The sequence below is a fragment of the Melozone crissalis genome, unplaced genomic scaffold, assembly GCF_028551555.1.
Source record: "Melozone crissalis strain CALT ecotype California unplaced genomic scaffold, PUWL_Pcris_2 ptg000005l_1, whole genome shotgun sequence".
NCBI lineage: Eukaryota > Metazoa > Chordata > Aves > Passeriformes > Passerellidae > Melozone > Melozone crissalis.
In genome coordinates this window covers 21,564,485-21,587,983 of record NW_026535783.1, presented here as the reverse complement: position 1 = coordinate 21,587,983, position 23,499 = coordinate 21,564,485, and the positions used below count along the sequence as shown (strand labels likewise).

At 40.4% G+C, this 23,499-nt stretch overlaps 1 protein-coding gene across 1 annotated transcript; it reads right to left on the bottom strand.

Annotated features, from left to right (window-relative positions):
- Nucleotides 1-726: 726 nt before the first annotated feature.
- Nucleotides 727-23,483, bottom strand: PTGR1 (prostaglandin reductase 1). The gene is made up of 10 exons (XM_054284497.1): nucleotides 23,395-23,483; nucleotides 11,359-11,465; nucleotides 9,456-9,501; nucleotides 8,699-8,758; nucleotides 7,323-7,490; nucleotides 5,408-5,525; nucleotides 4,956-5,111; nucleotides 3,475-3,580; nucleotides 2,333-2,451; nucleotides 727-1,410 (listed from the first exon to the last, which is right to left on the bottom strand). The coding sequence occupies exons 2-10, from the start codon at nucleotides 11,462-11,464 to the stop codon at nucleotides 1,300-1,302; spliced, it is 990 nt and encodes a 329-aa protein (XP_054140472.1). The 5' UTR covers nucleotide 11,465; nucleotides 23,395-23,483; the 3' UTR covers nucleotides 727-1,299.
- Between the last annotated feature and the right edge of the window lie 16 nt (nucleotides 23,484-23,499).

Below are 23,499 nucleotides of genomic sequence, written 5' to 3'. Positions count from 1 at the left end.
CAATGGTATTAGTCCACAGATCTTCTTCAGTGGTCAGTGTAAAACCACAGCACAGGAACTTACTCAAACTGTCAATTCATTCTCCTCAGAAAACACAATGAAGCTACCAGAACCTCTTACCCACTTGTGCCAAGGTTCATTATTTCCCCGGTGGCCAGCTGATCTGCATTTCAGGGTGTGTTTTGTTAAGTCCACTCAGCAAGTACTGTCAATCTACATCTTAAGTAAGTGATCTCTTTTTGTTGACATACAGAGCATCTAATCCTGGCACTGCAAAGGTAATATGACTGCTTGGGATCTCTCTTCACGGATCAGTAATGAAACCTTCAAACTAATGAAGAAGTCCTCTACAGTGACTGAAAATGGATCACCATCACCTTCAGTGCCTCTATGAATCCCATAGTAACAGGTCCTTGTTCATTTTCAGAACATCTAAGATATCTACAGTTGCTAATTTCTGTTATCTCCTTCATTTGCCATATTGTGTGTGCTGAACACCAATTTAACGCAGTAGGGCCATCATATTCATCTCACCTTCCAGGAGAGCCAGGGTAAACACTATGGCAAAGTCAGCTCCAAGCTTGGACACCAATGACAAGTTTCCCAAGAAAATTAGTTATCTATCCATATCACCTGCATTGAGATCTGCTGGGATAAACAAGTCCTTGTAATATTTTAGCTCTTCTGTGTTAACCATAAAGAAGTGATAGTATTGCACAAATAGATCTATAACATAAGCCAAGTATACATTAAGATATTTATTTTTCCTTTCCATATTCTCAGAATAACTGAGATAGCTACACTGTTTAATGAAAAAAATTATTAAAAAGCCAGCTACAGGTGAAGCTGGAATCCCCAACTGTTGTTAGCTTAGCTTGCTCTCCGCTCCTTGATATGGGTTAAAAAAAATCTCCCTTGCAAAGTTCTGGGCCAAATCAATGGGTAAGAATTAAATGTGCCATCAGTTAGCAAAGCTTTTCAAATTGATTTTCCTTTCTACAAGCCTGCTCATAGAAAAGTTCAAGCTATTATCAAATCTGTTACAGGTCTGATTTTCAGCAATTTTAAGGCACTTTGTTTTGTGTAGCTCTGGGAAGCAAGTCTCAATTTCTTCACAAGCAAAGCAAGTGGAATATACTTAGACTTATTAGTCAAATTATTAACAGAAGTTACCATCAACAAACATCTAGCAAAATGATTGAAACATACTGATCACATGATTTGACAAGTGAATTAAAAGCATTCAGAATGTGACAGAATCACATTCTGCTGCGCCGGTCTCCCAGGAATATCTGATCTTCACACTTTTACAACAGCTTTTCCAAGATTTTCTCCTTTTAACATTCCTATAAAAGCCATTGGCATGTTCTCAAATCCTTCAGTGACTTGTTCATGGTACTTCACCTTCCCCTGTCAAAAGTAAGAAAGAAAATTGCTGAATTTACATCCACCAAAACAGAATAAACTGCAGCAACATTTTCTCCAGCATATATATTTCATTTGAAACATGCAAGCTGGCATGCACAGGATAACTGCAAAACCAGGTGGGCTCTTGTGAAGATCTCCTTTTGTTGTAAAACCTTTTACCGGGAGTCATAACAGGAAGTAAAAGTCACTGCTGTAAAAATGTACCAGGACAGATTTATTGCTACTTGGTCCTCAAACAACTGACAGGTAGGGGATCGTTTACCCAAAACCAGGCCTGTCTCTACCCATACAGAAGTATGGAATTGCAAATCCAATGATTAAAACCTGATCCATCCCAAAACCTCATGTTTGTAAAAGCTAGAGCCTCTTAGCCTTTACTGGTCTCACTCACAAACTTCTCACAGCCATGAACTTGGTTACTAACTCAGCCTTCACTTAGAAAAATAAAATACAAGAAATTCCCTATTAAATCCCTTTAAAGCCCAGCTCCTAATACTATAAATTCATTCTTGCCAGTAACTTCAGCACAATACTACAATGGAAACCCTGGCCCATACTACAAATGACTGAATGAGAGATACATCAATTTACTCTAACTGTGAAAATCTTCATTATCAGATAAGTATTTTTGCATTATTCTGGAAGCATGCTTCTTCAAAGCCTACATGTATTCTGGATTATATCTGAGTCTACACGGTAATATCACACATCTCAGCAAAACAGAAGGGACCAGGCATATCTACTATAGTTTAAGTGTCCCCAAGAGTCTCAAGGATCAAGGCAGGGAGAAGGAAAGCATTATGCTGTGACCTCACCTAAACAGCTATGTCAAGAGACCTCCTGCAGAGATGGACCCTGCAGTATGAGTATACACCTTACAAACAGCTGCCCCTTCCTTCTTTACCTCCATGACCCACTTCAGCAGGGCCTGCAGACCTTCCTCCCAGCGGTTGTTCCATCGCGTCACAAGAAACCCTTCCATCTGAATCTCTTTGAAAATCATGGGAAGCTGCACATAAGGCCCTGCAAGAGAAAAGAACCAGCAAGCCACCTGCAATATCAGTTTCATTCAGAATAAGTCCCGATGCATAACGTGATCTTTTAGCCAGTAAAGACCACTGAATCACTTCCTTTCAGCCAGAAGCAACAGATAGATTTTACAAAGAGAATTTCCAGCACAAAAGACTGAAGATTCATGGACAGCCACCTAGGGAGACAAAGGCCTGATCCCTAAAGCTGTGGAGCTAAACAATTCTGAAAACAAATTTATTTCATTCAGAAATAAAGTAGCCTCAGTTTCACCTGAGAGACTTAAGCTGAATCTCAAAAATATTGTTTTAACAGCTTGTTTGATAGCCTGACAGGCTCTCATGCTCTCTCTAACTCTCAGGATCTGAGTTATAAACTCTAGAAAAACAGTTTCCTCAGTCACAAAAATGTCTGATAGCCTCCTCATTACCAAAAGCCTGTTCCATTTTTTTAAAGTGATCTGACAGTCCAAAGCCAGTCAGCCACCAAAGAGAATACAGTCCTTCAATTCATTTTAGAAGGCAAATCTGGAAATTTAATGCTATTGAAAACGAATATTCATTCAACCACATTTCTCAGCAGTTTTATTAGTAGCTGAAATCTTACTGGTAAAAGAAAACCAACCCAGAAAGCTTAAGCTGCATCAGCTAAAAACGTGAAAGAAAACCATTATCTCATCTTAAAGTACATACTACTGTATAAATGGCATCATGACACCACACCTGCTGATCTATATCTGCATAGGGCCATGTGGAGTCCTGTTTTAAGTACCTTAGCCACTCCTTAATTCCTAATCAGCTGATGTTCATCAGACAGTGTGTGCAAAGGTGGATGAGAGCATGTACACACAAGGAGCATGGTCCCAGTGTCCCACATGTCCCACAGCAGTAGCTAGTTACCCAAATGTATACACATATATACACTCAAATGGCCCAGGGAAGTAAATAGTAGACTATCATTATGTATTTCTGCCATCACCAAAGACAAAATCACTTTAGATACAATAAAGACCCTCACCTTTCTGAGGCACAGAGTCATTGTACTGAGAGATTGCGCCACAGACTGCAATCCTTCCATATTTCCTCATTTGGTTGATAGCAACACTGGCAAATTCTCCACCCACCTACAAGAACCAGAGCATATGCAGCATTAGAGACAATCCAGTGCTCAGCATTGGCTGCCAAAATCTGCCAACATTGCATTGTTGCACCAAGAGGTTCAATCGGGAGAAGCAACTTCCACTACCCCAAAGACTTGGTGGCTGCAGAAACCTTTGGGTTTACACAGACCTATGAGGACTCAATCTCACTCTTCTAAAAATTAGTTATGAATGTATGGATTTAATTTTAATTCCAAATCTGCTTCATGAAGCTTGGTTTGGAAGCATCAGGCAGGACTTGCACATAGATCCCTCCTCCTAGGAGTGCTAAGAAGCACCAACTCTGCTTTTCCCACACACCAGTATGCAATTTTACATCTTTATATCATGGTGATGCAAACTTTTTACTTTATGGTTCTCATCTCCAAAATAGGGATGTGCTGTGAAAAGAAACTTTTAATAGTGAAAAGCTGTGAGAAAATATACTGCTGTGTGGAGCTCTGCACAAAAGTTAGTAGTAAGAATGAAGGGAATGGACAAGACCATAGAAAGGCAAAACACCAGGGCCCTCATCCCAGGATTGGCAGAAGCACTTCTGAAAGACATGCTAAAGATGGTTTCTTTTAAACCGGGCAGTTAGCCAGGGGGTTTAAGCCAGTATACCAGCTAATACCCCCATGGTCAGATATATTTTTTATCAGGTATGAGACATGTTAACTGTAGTAGGAAATCAAAAGAGACAGGTGTAGCTCTTTATCTTGAAAGTGAACTGACACAATTTAACTGCATCAATACTGTTAAATTTTCTTAGCCTTCAAGATGTTCACATTCAGCACCTTTCAAGAACAGTACATTGTCCCCATTAATTCCAGCTATATTTGGAAGATGTCAGAAACTTTCCGAGGGTTGCTCCAGTAGATTTGCAAGTGGGCCTTGCTACTGTTTTGTTTCAGGTACCAAGGCAGCCCCTATGACCACATAATGTGGAACCATCCACACTCACTCCCCTTTCAGCAACAGCAGAGAACTGCCTGTGGTTGAAGGTGGGGCCAGTAATGGACTGGATCAGTTTCATGTTACTGTGACTGTCACTTCCCAAAATGTGCCAGACTTTTCAGGGAGTGAAGTAAAACCTCTCTCTCCATTTACAAACACTGTCAACAATCCAGCTTTGCCTCTTCGGTTCTGTTCTTTCTGTTACTGCTCAAGTCAGCTGCAGAAATGTGTGGGAAGGGAACAGAAAAGCAGTAAGTTCCTACAGACACCATTGCTTGATTAAATGGATCTCCACATTGAAATCCTGATGTAGACTTCAATTAGATGATTACAATATTGAGTTCCTGCTACAGTTTAAAGAAAATGACAGATGCTCAAGGAAAGGCCTTCTCTCTGAACTTACATTGTCAAAGAAACAGTCATAGCCATCAGGAGAGGCTTTACGCAGTGCTTCATCCAGAGATTTAACAGTCTTGTAATTAAAGGCTTCATCAAAGCCTATTTTTTTCAGATAGGCAACCTTGTCATCTGAGCCAGCACAGCCAACCACTTTGCAGCCCTGCAAGGAAAGGAGAAAAACATTTATAAACATCCCCTGACAACAGAGGTTGACACTCAGTGTGCTAGTTGAAGGGTGCACCCTTTAAGTAAGGCTGTTATCAGTATATGAGCTGAAGCATCCATCTAGGTGAAGCATCCAGCTAGATTTGCTATGTACTCAGGAGCTTTTCCATCTCAAGATCCTTGTGTAGGCATGCCTTCAGGGATGCTTGTCCTATGATCATTCATGGCCCTGTCGCCCTGTTTAACAGCTATGTCTTCTCACCAGCAAGTATGAGCGTTCAAGCCACTCACCCCAATTTTAGCAAGCTGCCCCACCACAGAGCCCACAGCACCAGCTGCAGCATTAACCAGGACTGTCTCTCCTGGCTTCATCTTGCAGACCTCCAGCAGACCAAAATATGCAGTGAGGCTGCAAAGAAAATGAAAGAATGTTCAGTGAGGAATAAAAGATGACAGACACACACATGACTTGACCACACGGATCAAAAATATTGTCACTACCAGCACAAGATTAAGTTTTCCTATATTGTGAAATACAAAACTTAACCCAACCTTCTTAATTTGGCTTTTTCACAGCCATCCGAGAAAGCAGATTGCTGGGAAAGAGATTGTTGAGGCAGAAATCTCTCTAAGGTGAAAACAGCTTTCGTTGTGCTCATTAGTCTGAAGGAAAAGCACAGATAACTCTGTGACAACTCAGTTACATACTGGAAGAGATAGGAAATCCAACGTAGACAGAGGTCAGTTGCCAACTGGTATCTACTAGATTAAATTATACTCATCACAAATCAAAGCGGGCAGAAAAATATAAAAAGCTTGCTGATGGGCTCACTGCTCCAGAGGACTACTGTGCTATGGCTACTGGGTGAAACAGAATCGTTAAGGTTGGAAATGACCTCCAAGATCACCGATTCCAACCTTTGACCAATTATCACCTTGTCAACTAAACCTTAGCTCTAAGCGCCACATCCAGTTGTTTCTGGAGTACCTTCAGGGACAGTGAATCCATCACTTCCCTGGACAGTCTGTTTCAATGCTTGACAATCTCTTCTGTGAAGAAATTCTTCCTGATGTCCAACCTGAACATCCCTTAATGCAGCTTGCTTAAGGCCATTTCCTGTTGTCCTGTCACTTGTTACCTGCAAGAAGAGAGTCACCCCCATTTGGCTACAACCTCATTCAGGTAGTTGTAGAGAAGAGTAAGGTCTCCTTGAGCCTGCCAATAAGTGGCATGCTCAACAAGTCCCATGATCCTTTAGCTGCTTCTCATAAGACTTGTGCTCCAGGTCCTTCATCAGCTCTGTCACTCTTCTCTGGATATGCTCCAGCAACTCAAAGTCTTTCTTGTAGTGTCTTTCTAGAAACTGTACTTCAGGTCTCACCAGTGCATCAGTAATCTGTAGGAACTACTAAAGTAGCTCATCGACTGGTCCAGAATCCCAGAGAAGTCTTCTAATTTCTAAATTCAAGCTCAGAGCTTCCCACCTGATCTCAACTGAAAGAGCTAACTGAATTCCTCTATAAGACATCTAGAAAAAACATGCATCTTGACCGATCTTAAAATGAAATCTGAGAAGTTCTCCACCACACACAATTTTACAACAATTTTGAAAACCTTCCAGATCATTAGGACTCCCAAAGTCCCATAAAAATTACAGAGAATGAAGTAAGAAATGCAAGCAGATGACTGACAGATTCAAATAGTATATACAGATTCCAAGGCACAGCACTTTTGTCTGCTGCAGAGCAATTTAAAGAACATCTATTTTGCTGCATGATACAGCATCTGTCTTTTGCATTTTGGGGTTGATTCTGGAAATACAGTGAGAGCAACAGAGCCCAATCAGTAAAAGCAGACTAGTCCAGGTGCCAGTGAAGTTTGAGACTTTCCACTGAGTTTAACACAGACTGAACTAGATTCTTTCCAGGTCTTCCTGGATCCTCTTTCTGACCTATTACAGCTCCTCAAGGAGAGGCACAATAATCTCCAAGGCAAATCTCCTCTGATGTTGAGGATGGGATAAACTTCATGCCTTATACAGGCGCAGAGAATCCAGAAGCATGCCTTTTTTAGCAGTGTGAATAGGCAGTATGCTGGTAGAACAAGACAAAGGTCAAAGACAAAGAACAAGACAAAGACAAACAGGAAGAAAACTCCTGCGCACCAAAATCCAGGGGATAGTTGCCCTTTCATCTCCAAACTTACCCTGGCATGCCAACTGTTCCAAGAGCTAGAGATTTGGGGAGCGATTCTGGCCAATTGGAAGGAAGAAGTTGTAGGTCTTTCCCATCAGAGATAAAATGAGTTCTCCAGCCCCTGCGAGCCACGACAAAGGCCCCCACTGTGAAAGCAGGATTTTTGCTTTCTACTACCCTGTTTAAAAAGTAAAATAAAATAAAATTTAAAAAAACCACAAAAAAACAAAACCAAAATCACATCCTGTCAGAAACAAATCAATACTGGCTCTTCCATTCTTCCTGTGATTCAGAAAAGAAATATTTCACATAATGATTTTTAATCCACACCTGCTGATGCTATAGGTGTTAAGTGTTTTTCCTGAAATGTCTACAAGCTCTTATCATGAGGGAAATACTGGAAAGATGATTTTAGATTTAGCCCTGCCCACAATAAACCAAATTTTCACAAGTGCCAACTGTTTCTTTGATTAGCACCAGTTCGGTTTGAGACCAGACCAGGCTTCTGTGAGTTAGAATGCAGGAAAGAGGATGTTGGGATTAAAGCATGGAACAGCAAGGAGTTGCTGATAGGCTGTCTGTTCTCAGACAACCTGCACCTCATTTAAAAATTGAAGATCCTGAAGATGGAACCTCTTGGGGTAATGAAACCAGATAAAAAGCATATCTAAAATCAGGGAGATATCCATATTAGCATCTCTGTGCCAAATGAAAATTCCACTTTCATAGCTCAACAAGAAAACTGTGTTGGAAAGGGGTAGATAAGCAGCTTAGAATCATTAGAAGCAGTTGACCTTCTGTTCATCAGACTTGGTTGTTAATTTATCCCAGCCCTCAATGTTTCTGCAGAGAAATGCAAGAGTCAAAGGCCACAGATGTTCCTTGGCAGCAGCTTACAGGCAGCACAGCAGGAACAAACCGACAGAGGGAAACATCTGCAGCTACATTACCATAAGCTTGGGAAAAGGATGGATTTAAAGTTAAATAACCCTTTGGCTCGAGCTGTGATGCAGAGATATTTTCAGCTGGAGTAGACAGCATGCATGGTTGCAGACATGCAGCTACTAACACATCACGTTTTAAAATGTGAAGGTCAAAATGTGCCATATACAATGATTGGTCCTTTATACTTGTAAAAATTGCCTGTGAAGACATTATCACCAGGAACAACATACAGATTTTATCACAGGTATATATGGTCTCCAGAAAAACAAAAGAGACTCTTAGAGGAAAAACACATTCCAACCACTTAGCGGTAAGAACGTCAGTAGCAGAAGTATGTAGACTCAAGTCAAAGAGGGGTAACAGGCTGCAGATGTCTGGAGTGTCAGCACACTCCTGTTCTGATCTGCCAAACACATTGATAACAGAAACTGAAGGCCTTACCTGGCAACCTGCGTGCCTATCATTATGTCACCCTCCTTCATGTCCCTTCGACTGTAAGGTCTGCAACACAGGCAAACAGAGCTTACTGTGTGAAACTTTAGTAACGTTCCAGACACACTAGGAAGCAGTAGCAACTGTTTGACCCAGAGAGTATCTGTTGTTAACAGGTATCAACTAGCTTGTAATTGTAACAACATGACCAATGCTTCTCAGAGCCAGCTACTTGGGCATCCTGGGCAGGAATGCTAGCGGGATGATAGCAATAATCTTCACAGCATGGTCCATCTCACAAGAAGCGTGAGACCCAGAGAACTATCTCTGAATTTAGTGTCCACAATGCCTCTTCAAACTACCCAGTCTCCCTGCGCTTCAACTACCCCCAATTGGGTATATCAGCAATGTCCAACTTAAAATGTGTGTCCTTAAGTACAAGTTTGCTAAGTTAAATTAAGCAGGAGCTGCTACAAGGCTGCAGTCTCACTTGAGTACATTGCATTCCAGTTGAAGACATGACAAGGAACAACAGCTGATTCCAAGAAAAGTCTAGGGCAGCAGAAATGTTACCCCAACGTCTAGTTAAATCTGGCACAGTTCCATATAGTGAGTTTTGTAATCCACATACATTTTTGAAACAGAACACAAAGGCATTGGGACACTGATAACAACAGTGGGTGCTGCCCACTGCTGTTTTGAGGTATAAATGGCAATTCAAATGAGATGTTTTAGCCAGAAATTCAGAAAGGACAAAAAGGTATACCTCATGTAAGGATCAACACTGAGAAACACTGATTCAAGCAGCAACTCTGCAACAAAAGACAAAGAAATTCCTGGATATTATCAGTGCAGTAGAGAATAGTTTACACCAGCCAATCTTCGAACTAAATTGATATGAACTCCGGACTGCTCATAGTCCCCCTTATCCCTTCTTTGTTTAGGAAAAACCTACAAGAAACAAGTATGACATTCTTTAGTTTTGGGTTATTGGTATGCTGTTGAAAAAGAAAATTTCCCCAGTGTAGCTTTAGCAAACTATCTCATTTTCAATCTTGCAATTTTGCATCTATCTCCTTTCTCTACAGAAGAGTGAAACAGCCAGAATTCCTAAAAAAATTCTAATTTAATTTCCATATATATAAAACGTCATCCCATGATTCAGCCAGAAGAGGGTGGCACAGGCCAAACACAAACTAATTGTCTGCCTTAAAGAGAAAGCATTAGTTTCTCTTTTCTAAATAGCCTAATCCACTTTACTGTCTAACAACTCTAGTTCTTGGGAAAGACTGTTGTTAAACATGTTTTAAACTTCTCATTTCCACAGCACTTTTAGCGGTCCATCTCCATCTGCTAAAATTTTTCTTTGCCTGTGCTGCAGGGGTCTAGCTGGAAATGTACTCAGATGTTAAGTACCTTCCCATTACTCAAGAGTGAGCAGAAAAGCCATGTAACATAACATCGCCTTTACAAGTGTCACTGTAGTGTGAACTTATGCCTCTTTTTCTTCAGGGATTAAAATATGAAGGAAAAAAAATACTCCATGTTCTTAAATAACCACACGCATGAATTTTTTAAGTATATTTGTAAATGTAAGAAGAAATCAATTTTCAAATATTTCAGTTGTAAACATAATTGGTACTTTAATATCCTTCTGGACAATTCCTTCTACACACCTTTTAAAGTGTGGCAAATTCTGTAACTGACAAATGGTGGGATAAGTCTCAAAGAAATACAGTACAAATGTCCATGTGAAACAAAAAATCAAAGTTCGTTCTTTTACCAACAGCTCTTGCTATTGATATGATGATAAGTTATCATATTCCTTAATCTCCTCCAAACAGAGAAACACAGGAATAAAAACTGTCTTTTTTTTTTCTATTTATATTCAACATCTCTTCTTGTTGCAACAGATCAAATAAGATAAGGATAACAAAAAAAAATGAATGCAGGCAGAAATCTTACCATCTTTCTTCTTGAAATAAAAGATCAACCTTCACTGACTCCAGCCCTGAGGTCTTTCAGCTGCAGGCTCATTCCCAGTGCAGTCACTCTGCTCTCCCCTAACACTATTCTCAATATTTTCTCCATCAGCATCAGAAAAACTCCACTGAAAACCAACTCCTATAGGGTATCATGTTCTCCATCTTTTTCCAAAGGATTTTGAAAATTAAACTAAATAGAAACATTTTACTAGTAAAACATGTTAGGAACTTAATACAGTTCCTTCGTTGGTTCTGAGTCACAGTCCACATCTCTCTGTCTGCATTAAATTGTCTTCTTGTGTTTGTTGCTTTTGAGGCCACATCACTTCTTCATGGTGATTTTCTCCATTTGCAAACACATTCCAATGCCTTTGTCATCAGGCAGCAAGTGTGATCAGGTAGCAGAAACTGTGAAAGCTAGGCCCTAATTGCTGTGTGATGGACTTAGAATTCAATCATTGTTTCTAAGGGACTTATCAGAAGACAAGGTGTCTTTGAAACCACCAATCCCATCAGTATACTTCTTCAGCAATTGTCCTTCTCCCTTAAAGTGTATGGCTTGTGACAAGCCAGCATTTTTTCAAATTCCAAAGACAAACATGCAGTTTTATAGCTCCACAGCCACACATCAGCAATCATATAACCTCCAGGAAAATTAGTAACAACAAGCAGCATTCTGCTCACCTCCATCCTTTAGATTTGGCAGCTCTATCTTTTTCAGGTCGAAGTCACTGGTTTTGGGAAAACCATCAAAATGCTTCTTCAGAGCCCATGCCTTGGCAATCACCATCCTATGTACAAACACAGACAAAGCACACCTGTCAAAGCAATGCCCAACAGTGCTGGGCTGCTTGTGGGGCTGGTTTAGATTTCATTAGGCAAAACACCTATCTCAATAATGTGCTACCATACAAGAAAGCCTCTTCTCGTCTCTGTGGTAATATCACCAGATTAAGAAAATGTCAGAAAAGTCTCCATATTGCATTAGCAACCCAGATCTTCCTCTGACCTGTCAGACCTCTCTGCAAGAGAGACCTCTGGAAGCAAGTAATTCCAGCAAAATGTGCAACTCCCACTATAAAGATACTAAAGAAGGAAAATCTACTTTTCTAGGAGGAAAAAAATCCCTTTAGAAAATAAAATTAAAAACTTATGTCTATTGCCCCTGGTTACCCATTAACCTAAACTTTCACAATCTTGAACCAAAGTGCAAATGAGAAAAACAAAGGTAAGTAAGAGCTCTTTCTGTGACATTCATCATATTGAAAGAAAATGCTTCTCCAACTGCAAAGCTTAGATCTTGGAATTGGAAGCACATTGCTGCCAATATTTTCCATGCAAGACAGAAACAAACAAATTACTTGCATTAATTCTATCCTCACATGTCGTCCTCCCTTCTTACACCCATGTGAATCAACAAGAACAAAGAAAGAGAAGCTTATACTTAGAGCAGGCAGGCGAAAACTGGGTCTTCTTCTTCAATAACCTTCTGCGTCCGCTCAGTCACAGGCTGGACTCCTTCAGTCACACACACTTATAAAAGATGTAAATGCCTGCTGAGGGCTGTAGGTACTGCCCTCAGTACACTTCCCTAGAAGTAAACATACCATAAGGCACACCCACTGTGATTCACCTTTTTCCCAGTAAGATTTGAGATCAACCCTTCAAACCCTCCCAGTTCAGTGCCCAGTCAGCTGCAGAGGCACATTATCAAGAACGCAGTGCTAAATGCATAAAACCCGCTGTTCTAGAACTCACAAAATACTGCAGTCAGGAGACAAGACTATCCATCACAAGAGGAGTTTCTTCAAATTACATTTGTCCCATCCAGCCCTGAAACTCTAAAGAGTTCTACCTCTGTGCAGAAATACCTAATTAAAAATTAATGTCCATTTCATTGCTCAATTCATACTTAAACACAGCAAATCCGTTTGCCACTCATGGTGTGTGCCCTGACATGTTGCCTGTTCTCAGCACAAGGAGAGTTTGCATGGCTAAGCCTCTACCTACGAGCGCCTTAAGAAACAACAGCAAATTTTGGCACTTTGCCCCAACTATGTTGCAATGAGGTATGTAGCAAGGGAGAAAACTCTGTGCAGGGGACTGTCTTCAGCTTTTGTTCTTTTTGTCAAAACTCACAAGTACAATACTGTAATACGTAGTATGAGATAATTTGTGCTTATATGAGATATACATGAAATAAAGTTGTAAATAAAATTGTGCATGTAAAAAAACCCAAAAAGCCTAAGACCATGGACAGTCAGGAGCAGATTGCCACACAGAAATTGCAAAACTCCAGATGGCAGCAAAGAAAGAAAGCCTAATTAGCAATCGAAAGAACATTGCCATTGGCTGGGCAGAGATAAGCCTTTCCCAAGACTATCCCAGAACACCCAAGAGCTATGAACACTTGATAAGTATCTTCAATCAAGACTGCCAGAGTACTCAAGAACATACATCTGAATACTGAGTTCCCCATCAACATTCATTGCTTCCCAGAAACAGCATTGTCCAGCTCTGCACAGAGAAAGGAGACTTCATGCATATGCAGAATAACGAAAAGAAGAACCTCTGCTTCGGGCCAAAAAAAACTGTATAAAGCCAGCCCTGACAGAGACAGCATTGGTGAGCAGAGGGGGTCCAATGATGTGATGGAAGTCAGACCGAAGTTCACCCAGCACCGATCCCAGGCTCAACGCTGTCCTTTTGATTGGCTATTGAAGACCATATTTTCAGTCGTGAAAATAAAATCTTTCGTTATTATTATTAATTTGGCTTTATCGATTTTTATCTATAACAATATGAATAGTGAAAAGTCTAAAGAAACCAATATATAGCGACCTGTTCAACTACAAAACCCATGAAGACAGTAGTGCTAATTAGTACCAAGGATCTGACAAAAAAAAAGCAAAACGTGTTTAAAGATGCACATGCAAGGATCAGGGAGAACAGGGCAAGCTCTCCACTATTTAGATAAAAGTCTGTCATGAAATCCAGAAACTAACCAGCAGTCTACAACTTTCTGTGATGAAACAGAGATATTCCGTGTTCCACAATGACAAAGAAACAAAACGCCAGTGAATGTTTCCCGCACCAGAAGTATATGCTGGGGAAATCACCTTTCACAAAATCAAGTATCATCAAAATCAAAGCATCCCACAGTAGGTAAGTGAGACAGCATTTGTATCTGCTGCTTTATGCATTTGCTTTGGTATCAATAGCATTTGGCTGTAACAAAAGATACCACAATGCTGCAGCAACAACAAAGCAAAACAAGAAAACATGTTTACAGGAGCAAAAAGTGAGTTCAGAAAAACACACAACTGATCCCACTCACTAGCTTAAACTCACAGGCACTGGGACGGATTTGTCCCACCTGGGTGCCCTGTATTCAGATAGGTACCCAAGTGTTCCAGTCAGAAATGACCAGGGACAAAGGAATGGCTAGCCTGGCAGCCATTCACTGATGTGCCATTTATACTCCCGGGAAGCCAACAGTGATTCAGAAATGCTTTGTTTTCCATCCTGTCCCATGTTTGAGAATCATCAATACTGAATCCTTGCTTTTCGTCTCTCTTGTCTGTATGCCTCCAAGGCACCAGCCCTGTTTTTTACTTTTCCACTATCCTATCTTAGTAGCTTGAGTCTTCACGTCTGAGTACAGGACAATCTGCAAATCTACATGCCATCAGTACTGGCCATTTCTGTCTCTCTTCTGTTGTTTCTTTGGGTGCTTCCACTCTCAGATCTCCTATTCACACAAATTCTCACCTTCCTATCAAACATCTCTACTTTTTGGAATACCTGGGTTTTTTTCTGCAGAGCAATGATCCTGCTTAGGAACAATATTGAAACACTAATTTCACTAAACCCTATTTTTTTTTATATTTAGGCCTAATTTTGGAAACAGAACAAATTTTCTGCCTACTATTTCTCTTTTTTTCCTACTGAAATGACAACATTATAGCCACTTCAAGGCTAGGAGACTTTCCTGCAGGTCATTAAAAAAAAAAAAAAACAACAAACCAAACAGAAAACAATACAGATACATGCTTGATTAATGGATCCACAAGCTAATTTCCAGGTTAACAAACCAAGACAGATATAAAATCGTAAGAAGTGGTAAGGGTTACATTGCTCAAGCAAGCATATAAAATAACTCCAAAGGATAAACAGCAATGATACAACACTTGTGGGTTCCAGCTAAATTTTACTGGACTAAGTATGTCATAGTCACAATATCAGTTCCAAGAACAGTAACCTGCTCTTGTAAACTGTAACACTACCTTGTTTTTGTTAGGAAAATTAATCCACAAACACCAGAGGTTTATGTCTGTAATATGTGATGTAAAGTAATGCATGCTTGTGTGGAAAATGTATAAAATAAAAATTGTAAAATAAATTAGACATGTAACAAAAATCCAATGAGCCTCAGACCACGGACAGCCCAGAGACAGATTACCACAAAGAAGTAGCAAAACTCCTGGTGGCAGCAGGAAAGAATGCCTCCTCTGCAAGCAGAAGGACATGACTGGTGTGGAGATGGGCTTCTCCTGGAACCACCCTTGAACACCCAAGGATGATCAGTACTTGATAAGTATCATCAATCAAGATAACCAACCGCAACCGTCAAGAACATACATCTAAATACCCAACAACTTTTGCCATGATCAGGACGGCCACCTCCCAAGAAACACCATTGTCCAACCCTGCACAGTGAAAAGAAACTTCACACATATGCAGGGTGACAAAAGAAATTGGGGCACCTCTGCCTCAGGCAGAAAAAACTGTATAAAACAGCCCCAACGGAGACAGCATTCCTTAACAGAGGGATATCCAACGTGATAGAGGTCGGATCCAGGTTCACCCAGCACTGATTCGGGGCTCGACGCTGTCTCTCTGGCTGTGGCTATCGAGGACCACATTTTTGGTAGCGAAAATAAAATCTTTCGCTACCATTATTAATTTGGCTTTCTCATTATTTATAACATGTCCAGAAAGGAGACAGAAGAGTCCTTTCTGGCTTTATTCAAATAAAGAGAGAGGCCATGGGGCATTCGCCCAGGATCTCTCTCAAATTTTTGGAGGACACAGCCTCCTTTTTATCCTAATTTCCCAGCCACATTTCCCTTCTCTCTTTCCCCATTGGCTGAGGTACTTGAGAGGTACAGACTCACCGATACGCCTGATCCTGAAGATTTCCCAAAGATTTCCCTCTAATGTATAACCCTCCCTTTTAATTTTTAATTCTTATGGAATTTAGGGGTTTTTCTTCCCCATTGTTTCTTTCACCTCTTAATGTCTAATTTTGTTTATCAGCAAATCTAAAGTTTATTTGTAAAAGCAAGTATCTTTTTCCATTATTCAATTAGTGGAATCCTTCCCATTGTTTCTTTTATCTTCCAGAGCTAGTTTTATCTACCAGAAGGCCCACAGCTTGTTTGTAAAGACAAATCCACTATTCCTCTCATTTTCAATGTCAGTAGGTTTGAATAATACATTTCTTTTGACAGCTAATTATATCTTAGTTAACCAGGAGTTTTGTGTTTTTTAAAAAATTTTGTAATGAATTACATTTAATTAGTTAAAGTTTGACTGTGATTTTAGCTGGTTTTGATTTAGATCTGTGTTGGCTGAGTATCAATAGAAAACCCTGAGAAATTACCTCACTGTAACTGCAGGAAGGAACTCCATGGACCCATACGGCTTGGAGAAGCTAATCAATAATTTAAGAAAATAATTCAATAAAGACTTATTCAATGGCTATCAAATAACTAGAGATTAATTAGAAGTCATAGAACAAGAAAGATAAGGAGTCAAAGGTCTATACATCCCAGAAAACTTGATTAACACATTGCAGGTGCAGTAAGGAGCCACTTCATAGTTGAGTACACCCTAGAAAACTTAATCAACAGGAATTGTCTAACCAGGACAGTAAATTTAATAAAGCACTGTTTAGCTGGATAAAACTTGGGTTATCCATTAAACAGAGATTAAATGCTCTGAAAGTACTTAAAAGAAACAAAACACATATACCATGATGCAATAAATGCAGATGCAGATTTTTTGGAGTGTCTATAAAAAATCTTGGATGTTATAGTGTATATGAATGCCTGAAATTTGTTGTTTCTTTGAACATGTGTCTGCAAATAAATTCCCAACATGTTCCAAATTTTGACTCAACTGTTATGAGGAATGTTCCTCTAACACCTTTTTGGTGGTAGATTTAAAACTCTTTGTTTCACTTCTGTGTGTTTTCTGTATAAAGCGTTTCACAGACCATTATAATCATTACAGTAAAGAGACTGCTATGACAACTTGAGAATGAACTTTCTCAAATTAGAAAGAACTGAGCCCAGAGAGTGATAAGAAGATGCCTTTAAAAATAAGGTGATGCATTTCTGCTTGTTTTTCTTACAAAAGAACCATCAAAGCTTTTGCTGAAATTGAAGTCCTAGACAGCATTTATTCTGATGTTCTTGAAACTCCCCTTGCCCTGGGGTCTAGCCCATCAAGTTATCAAATAATAAAGACTATCAAGGAAAGAAGTAATGGATTGGGAAGTCTTGCCTTTTTGCACTAAGAATATACATAATAAAGCAAGGATCCCACCTGTGTTCGGACACAGCAGTCGCTGCAAACTGCAGCAGAGAGGAAAGTGAAAGCAAAGCACCTTCACACAGGTAATCATAGCTCAGTCCACAAAATCAGCATGAGTAAAGAGGTTCACAATTCAGGGGAAAACGGAAGAGAAGGAAGAGGTGAAAACTGGAATATCATAATACATACGAGCAACTAGAAAAGAAGAGGCAGACAAGTTTGAGAAAATTGAAATAACTTCAATAGACTGAAGAGCTAATGGTGATACCTGAAATCAGGGAATCATCACATTAAAGCAGAAAAGCAGTAAAAGCCTTCAAGAAAGCATGAGTCAAATCAGAAAAGTTTACCTTTCTTAAGTAACCTCAGCTCTTATTCCTGATTGGTGTGGTATAGTTTTCCAGCCTGGACTTGCCCAAATCTAACCTTGTGGATAAAATCCTTTTAGAAACCTGTCAGTTACATGAGTTCAATTCAAATTTTGGGTTAGCTTAACAGCTCATCTTCCTGACAGACATGATTTGCAGATGTGATTGTGGTACTTCTCCTTTTATCTCCATTCTGAAGCAGTTACACATTGGAAGAAAAGGGTGTGATTTTTCTGAGGCTAAGTAAAGTGTATCTCAGACACAATTAGTTTGTAGATTGGTTCTGAGGAGAAATTCACCCATCACCACAACAGCAACAATTACCAGCATTTTCTGGTAATCATCATCTTATCTATTTTCTTTCCCCAGATCTAATATATTAATCTTCTGCAGCATTTCAAAACAAAGTGCCAGTCAATAACCAGCATAAGGGACAAAAGCCTTAAAAACAAAAAAACAAACAAAAAACCCCAAACAAACAAAAAACAAACACACAAAAAAAACCAAACAAAAGAATAACACCAAAAAAAAAAAAACCAAACAAAGAAACAAACAAACAAAAGAAACCAACCCACAAAAAGCCCCCCAAACTAACATAGAAGGATTTCTTGGCAGTAGATACTGCCAAGGGAGTAACAATCCAGAGGCTACCTCAGGACTTCCCATACACATACAAGGGTTACCAATTACCTGGGAGTGAATAGGGCGTCAAATCCTATGTTCTTACAAGCTTTAGCAAAAGCTACCCATTGTTCCCCTCTGGCTTAGTTCCTATAATTTTTCAATTGTATTTTTTCTTCCCTGTAGTAACAACAAAGTAAAGGCAAACCACTCCCATGCTACTTTTGGCAGAGACCATACTGCAAATATCCACACAAGCATGACACTGCATTATGAAACAATAAAGCTGCAAACACACTTACTTATGCAATACTATCAAATCTTGACAGAAGGTCAAAGATTGAAGGCAACTGGTTTTCACTCTGCTAAATGACTGTACCACCCTGCACTTTGTTATCAGGTTGCAATTCCAACAGAGGTTCAAAGGAGCAAGTTTACACAAAGAAGTGAAAAGGGAAGTCAACACCATCACAGAAATAGGTCCAGCTGCACTCAGCCCTCAGAAACTGCACAAAAAGTAAGACCTTATCACTCTCTACAAATATCTGAAAGGAGGCTGTAGCCATGTGGGGGTCAGTCTCCAAGTAATAAGTGAAAGAATGAGAGGAAATGAGCTCAAGCTGAGCCAAGGGAGATTTAATATAGGTGCTATGAAAATATTCTTCACAGAAAGGGCTGTAAAGCATTGGGACATGCTGTCCAGGGAACTGGTGGGATCACCATACCTGGAAGTGTTAAAAAACATGTACATATGGCACTTGAGGACATGTCTATTACATGGACAAACTACATTCATTTACTGGTGAACATGGTTGTGCTAGGTTGGACTTGATGATCTTAAAGGTCTTTTCCCAACTTCAGCAGTTCTGTGGTTCTATACAGCACAGCAGCTGATGTGGGCTGACAAAAATAAGCTGAAGCTACTTAAAGGGCCAGCTGTGCTTTCCCAGTCACTGCATAGCACCCTAAACTTCTTTTAGGCACTTTTTTAACTTCTGCCTTACTTAAATGTTGATACAGGACAAACACATGTTGTAACATTAGCAAATGCAAAATTTCATCAGAAATTTTGCATTTACTGATGCAGAAATATCCTATAGCCCAATTTCACTTCTTAGATTTGCTGTAGAAATATCCTATAGCCCAGTTTCACTTCTTAGATTTGCAGCAACAGGCCTGTCACTGCCCCACAGAGAGAAATGTTAAATCTGCTTAATTTTACAGCTGCCAAATAAAACCTTGAGTACTTGAAAGCATAGATTTCTACAAACGTTAAACACCCCCTTGCAGTGTACACATGTCTTGCAGCATAGTGACTAAGTGAACTTGGAAGGGAAGTGACAAACTTCAAGCTGGTGCTTTCAAGCACCAGAGATCTCTCTGAAGCCCCCTCCTGGACTTCCGTACTATAACAAGGGTAGTTTCATCGTGGAACAAGTTCCTGCTTGCAACATGCACAACCAACTTCTTCCACAAGAGGGATACTCGCTGCTCAAGCCTGCTTAGCATATACATACATTTGACCTGTATCTCTTACCCATTATCTTGTAGTATTAAGGAGACTGCTAAATGAAAAATTAAAGGGACATGAGGAAAAAAAGAAGAGGAATGTCAATGAGAGTCCAAGGAAACGAATTTTAAGAGTGGAAGCACAGATCAGATTGCAGACATGTGAAGCTGTATTACCTTGAAAGATAAAGATTTCACAAGGTCTTCAGGCAACCTGTTCTAATATCTGACCTTGACATAGTTTGGCAGGAGGATATCTCAGGACTCTCCATGCGCCATTGGAAAACACTGTTTAGCAAACAACAGTTATCATCTCTTACCGTGCATTCCCCTCAGATGAGGTGGGTTCCATCCTCTGTCCTTATAACCAGTGTCCTTAACACTGTCCTTGTAAGCAGCTAAAGATGGCAGCAGAAACAATAGCTTTTTTTTCTGGATACTGAAGAAAGCCATTTCTCTATCGGTTTTTCTTCATTATCTTGGTGACTCTACACTGGATCTGTTCATGTGTATCAGGGACTTTCTTCTACTAAGGAACTGAGAACACTGGATGCAGCTGGATCCAAGTTCAGGGTAGTGGGGAAAGATTCTGCTCTTCCAGTTCATGACTGTCTAGGTCTTTCATAAGGATACCAAAGATTATGGCTAGTAATAGGCTGCCAACTGGACTTTGTCCTGTGGTGGACAATGCTCCAATTTAGGGACAAGTTTAACTCTCCAATATGTCTCTGAGGTAGGGCTAGATGAACACTCACATTTACAGACCATAGGAAATATTTCAGACAGAGCTCACACCCATGACCAGTGCTGATCAGTGGCAAGAGGCAAATCTGTCAGGTGTCATGTGTCACTATAGGATGGCTCCTTTATCATGACACTGGGACCCCAGGATGGCAGTTTTCACAGATGCAATCCTACCACTAGGCCTTCACTTATAGTGGGAAACACTTTGCTACTCCGGTCTCCATGATGCTTTCCATCCACGCTAAGGGTGTGGAAAGAGAGCTGGTTTGCCATTGAAGACTGAGGCAAAAAAGCTGTTGAGTACCTCAGCTTTCTCATCCATTGCTACCCGTTTGCCAGCCTTGCATTTCCCACAGTGGTATGTGTGTGTATGCTTCCTTTGACCTCTTCTGTCAAAGTAACATATCGATAGACACCCTTCTTGTTATTCTTCACACTCCTTGTCAAGTTCAGCTCCAGATGGCCCCTGGCCTTCCTTAGCCCATCCCAACACAATCAAGACTCCCGATACCCTTCCCAGATACCGGTCCCCTGCTTCCACTGCCTCTGCATGCCCTTCTCGCCTTTTTGTTTGACTCACCTATGCTGATTTCTTCCCTTACTTACCCAATTTCTTGTGACTGGGGAATACTAGCTCTTGCACTCTATGGAAGGTGTCCTTAAGAGTATGTCACCTCTTGTCCAAAAGGGCAGTTTCATAGAGGATTCTACTGACTAGCTCCTTGAACAGCCGGAATTTTGATTCCTGGCAGTTCCACAAACTTATTATAACAATAACAAAACTACTCCTACATAGTCACCTGCTAAAAATATATTTTCCTTCCTCAAACCATGTGTTATATTCATTCCAAAGTGCTAACTGTATGCTAAATAGCTACAACTGGATTTTATATTTCTTAAAATGAAGAACTCAAATTTAAGCCTTGTGAAAAATGCATGCATTTTATGATTGGCTTTTCTCCAATATTAAAATGAATATTATATGTGTGGCGTTAGAAAGTAACTTTGTGGTGTTAGAAAGTATATGTGTGGTGTTAGAAAGTAATGTTGTATTAATTCTCTTAAGTACTGTGCAAAATATAGTTTTAGGTTATAAAAAAATGTTAAAATAGAAACTATGCTATGTAGGATACTTTTTTTAAAGAAAGGACTTGCAGTGACATAGTAGCCACCGGACACCTAAATCTTTCAGAGAAGAAGAATTTATTGCCCTCTCATCAGAAGAAAGGAACTTCTTCCCCCTTGAAGGCGCTGTTAGGATTCCGAGGAAGAAGTTGACGATGACCAGACAGAATCCTGTATTTGAATGTAATTTATGCATCATATATGAAGTGTATGAATATGGAAAGGCTATTGTTTTTAAGGGTTAATCCTTTGTTAATGGGTGTCCTTCTTCTTGCTCCTGCTGCCCAGAGAAAGGTACCCGGATGTCCCTAACTCTTTGTTTCTATTGTCTCATATTGTACTAATTCAAATTGTTCAAATTATTATTAGTCTAATTGTATTACTATTTTTTATAACCATTTTATTACTATTAAACTTTTAGAATTTTAAAAGCAAGTGATTAGCGTTTTTCACAAGCCTTATGACATCAAAGCTATTACAGATCTACTTAAGAACTAATTTCTTAATACTTAAGTAATTATTTTTCTTTCCCATGTCTTATGTAAATAGGGAGCAAACCTGGCTGTCTTTATAGGATTAAGCTGCTCTCATCAGAATTGGTTCTGCTTTATTTCCATTTCCTTATTTCAGGCTGTGGTTAATCTGGATGGAAAAGGAGCAGCTGGAGCAGATACAGTACTAGCTCCCCAGCTGCCAGCTCTATCAACCACACATTAAGAATGACTTTGGCCATTTGAAGAACAACCAGGTGCCACCTTCAGTGTAGTTCAAGCAGCCACCTCTAACAGGAACTCTCTTGCAGACAAGAAACACTCAAGCACCTCTCCCACAGCAGGGAGATTCAAAAATCATTTGGGAACACTTTCAGTTTTACAAATAAAGAGTGGGTTGCATACTTACACAGTATCAATCTGATTCTTGTCCAAATTCAAAATAATTTTTCCCAGTATAGGTTGCATATGTAAGCAAGTGAACTGCAGATAAGAGACCATCAAGTACTTCTGGCTACAGTACTTCCAGCAGCAGTGCTGTCACACTAATGCCTTAAACAGCTGCACCCAATATAATTTCTGAAGCAAGGAAATACACTATATTTTTTTCCCTAATGTAATGTTGACCTGTAGTCTGAATTATTTCAAATTACTGAAATAACATCAAACTCAGTAGTCCAGGATATCAAGTTTTACAGCAGATCTCAGCAGTAACACTGTCCAGCTGACAGCTTGAGCCCACCTGCAAGTCCTGGTCTATTTACACAGCTCGACAAAAGCAGGCTCAGGAATGAGTAAATACATTCACCCGACTCTGCCTTCCTGCTTTGACCACTGCAGCAATAGACAGCTACTGTTCTTCCAGGGACACGTACTCACACATTTTGAGCAAGTTCCCCTAATTCTGCTTGAATGGAAGCATGTATGTATAAATTACAGCAACAGGTCTGAACAGGCATAAATGGCGCTTAGGTTTGGTTTTTAGGGGGCGGAGGGAGTGGCAAAATAGGAATGCGTGTAGGAAGTATAGAGCAGCACTTCCTCCATTTTGATGTAATTTCAGGGAGGTACAAAGACACTTCCCGCCGCAGCCTGGAGCTACTGCTCAAGCTCCTCAGCCCCGCTACAGAGCTCCCCAGGAACGCCCGAGTGCCTTCCCATGCCCGCCTATCTCCCTCGGGGACCACAGGCCCAGGCCGCTCTCCCTCCCTGGGCCGGGTCCCGCCCCCCTCAGAGCCGCAGGAGCCCTTTCCCCGCCGTGCCTGCCCCGCGGTGCCCGCGGTCCCCTCCGGCCACGCTCCGGCTGCGCCTGCTCCTCTCCCCGGAAGCGCCAGGCGCGGCCCTGCACCGCCCTCTCCTGCGCGGAG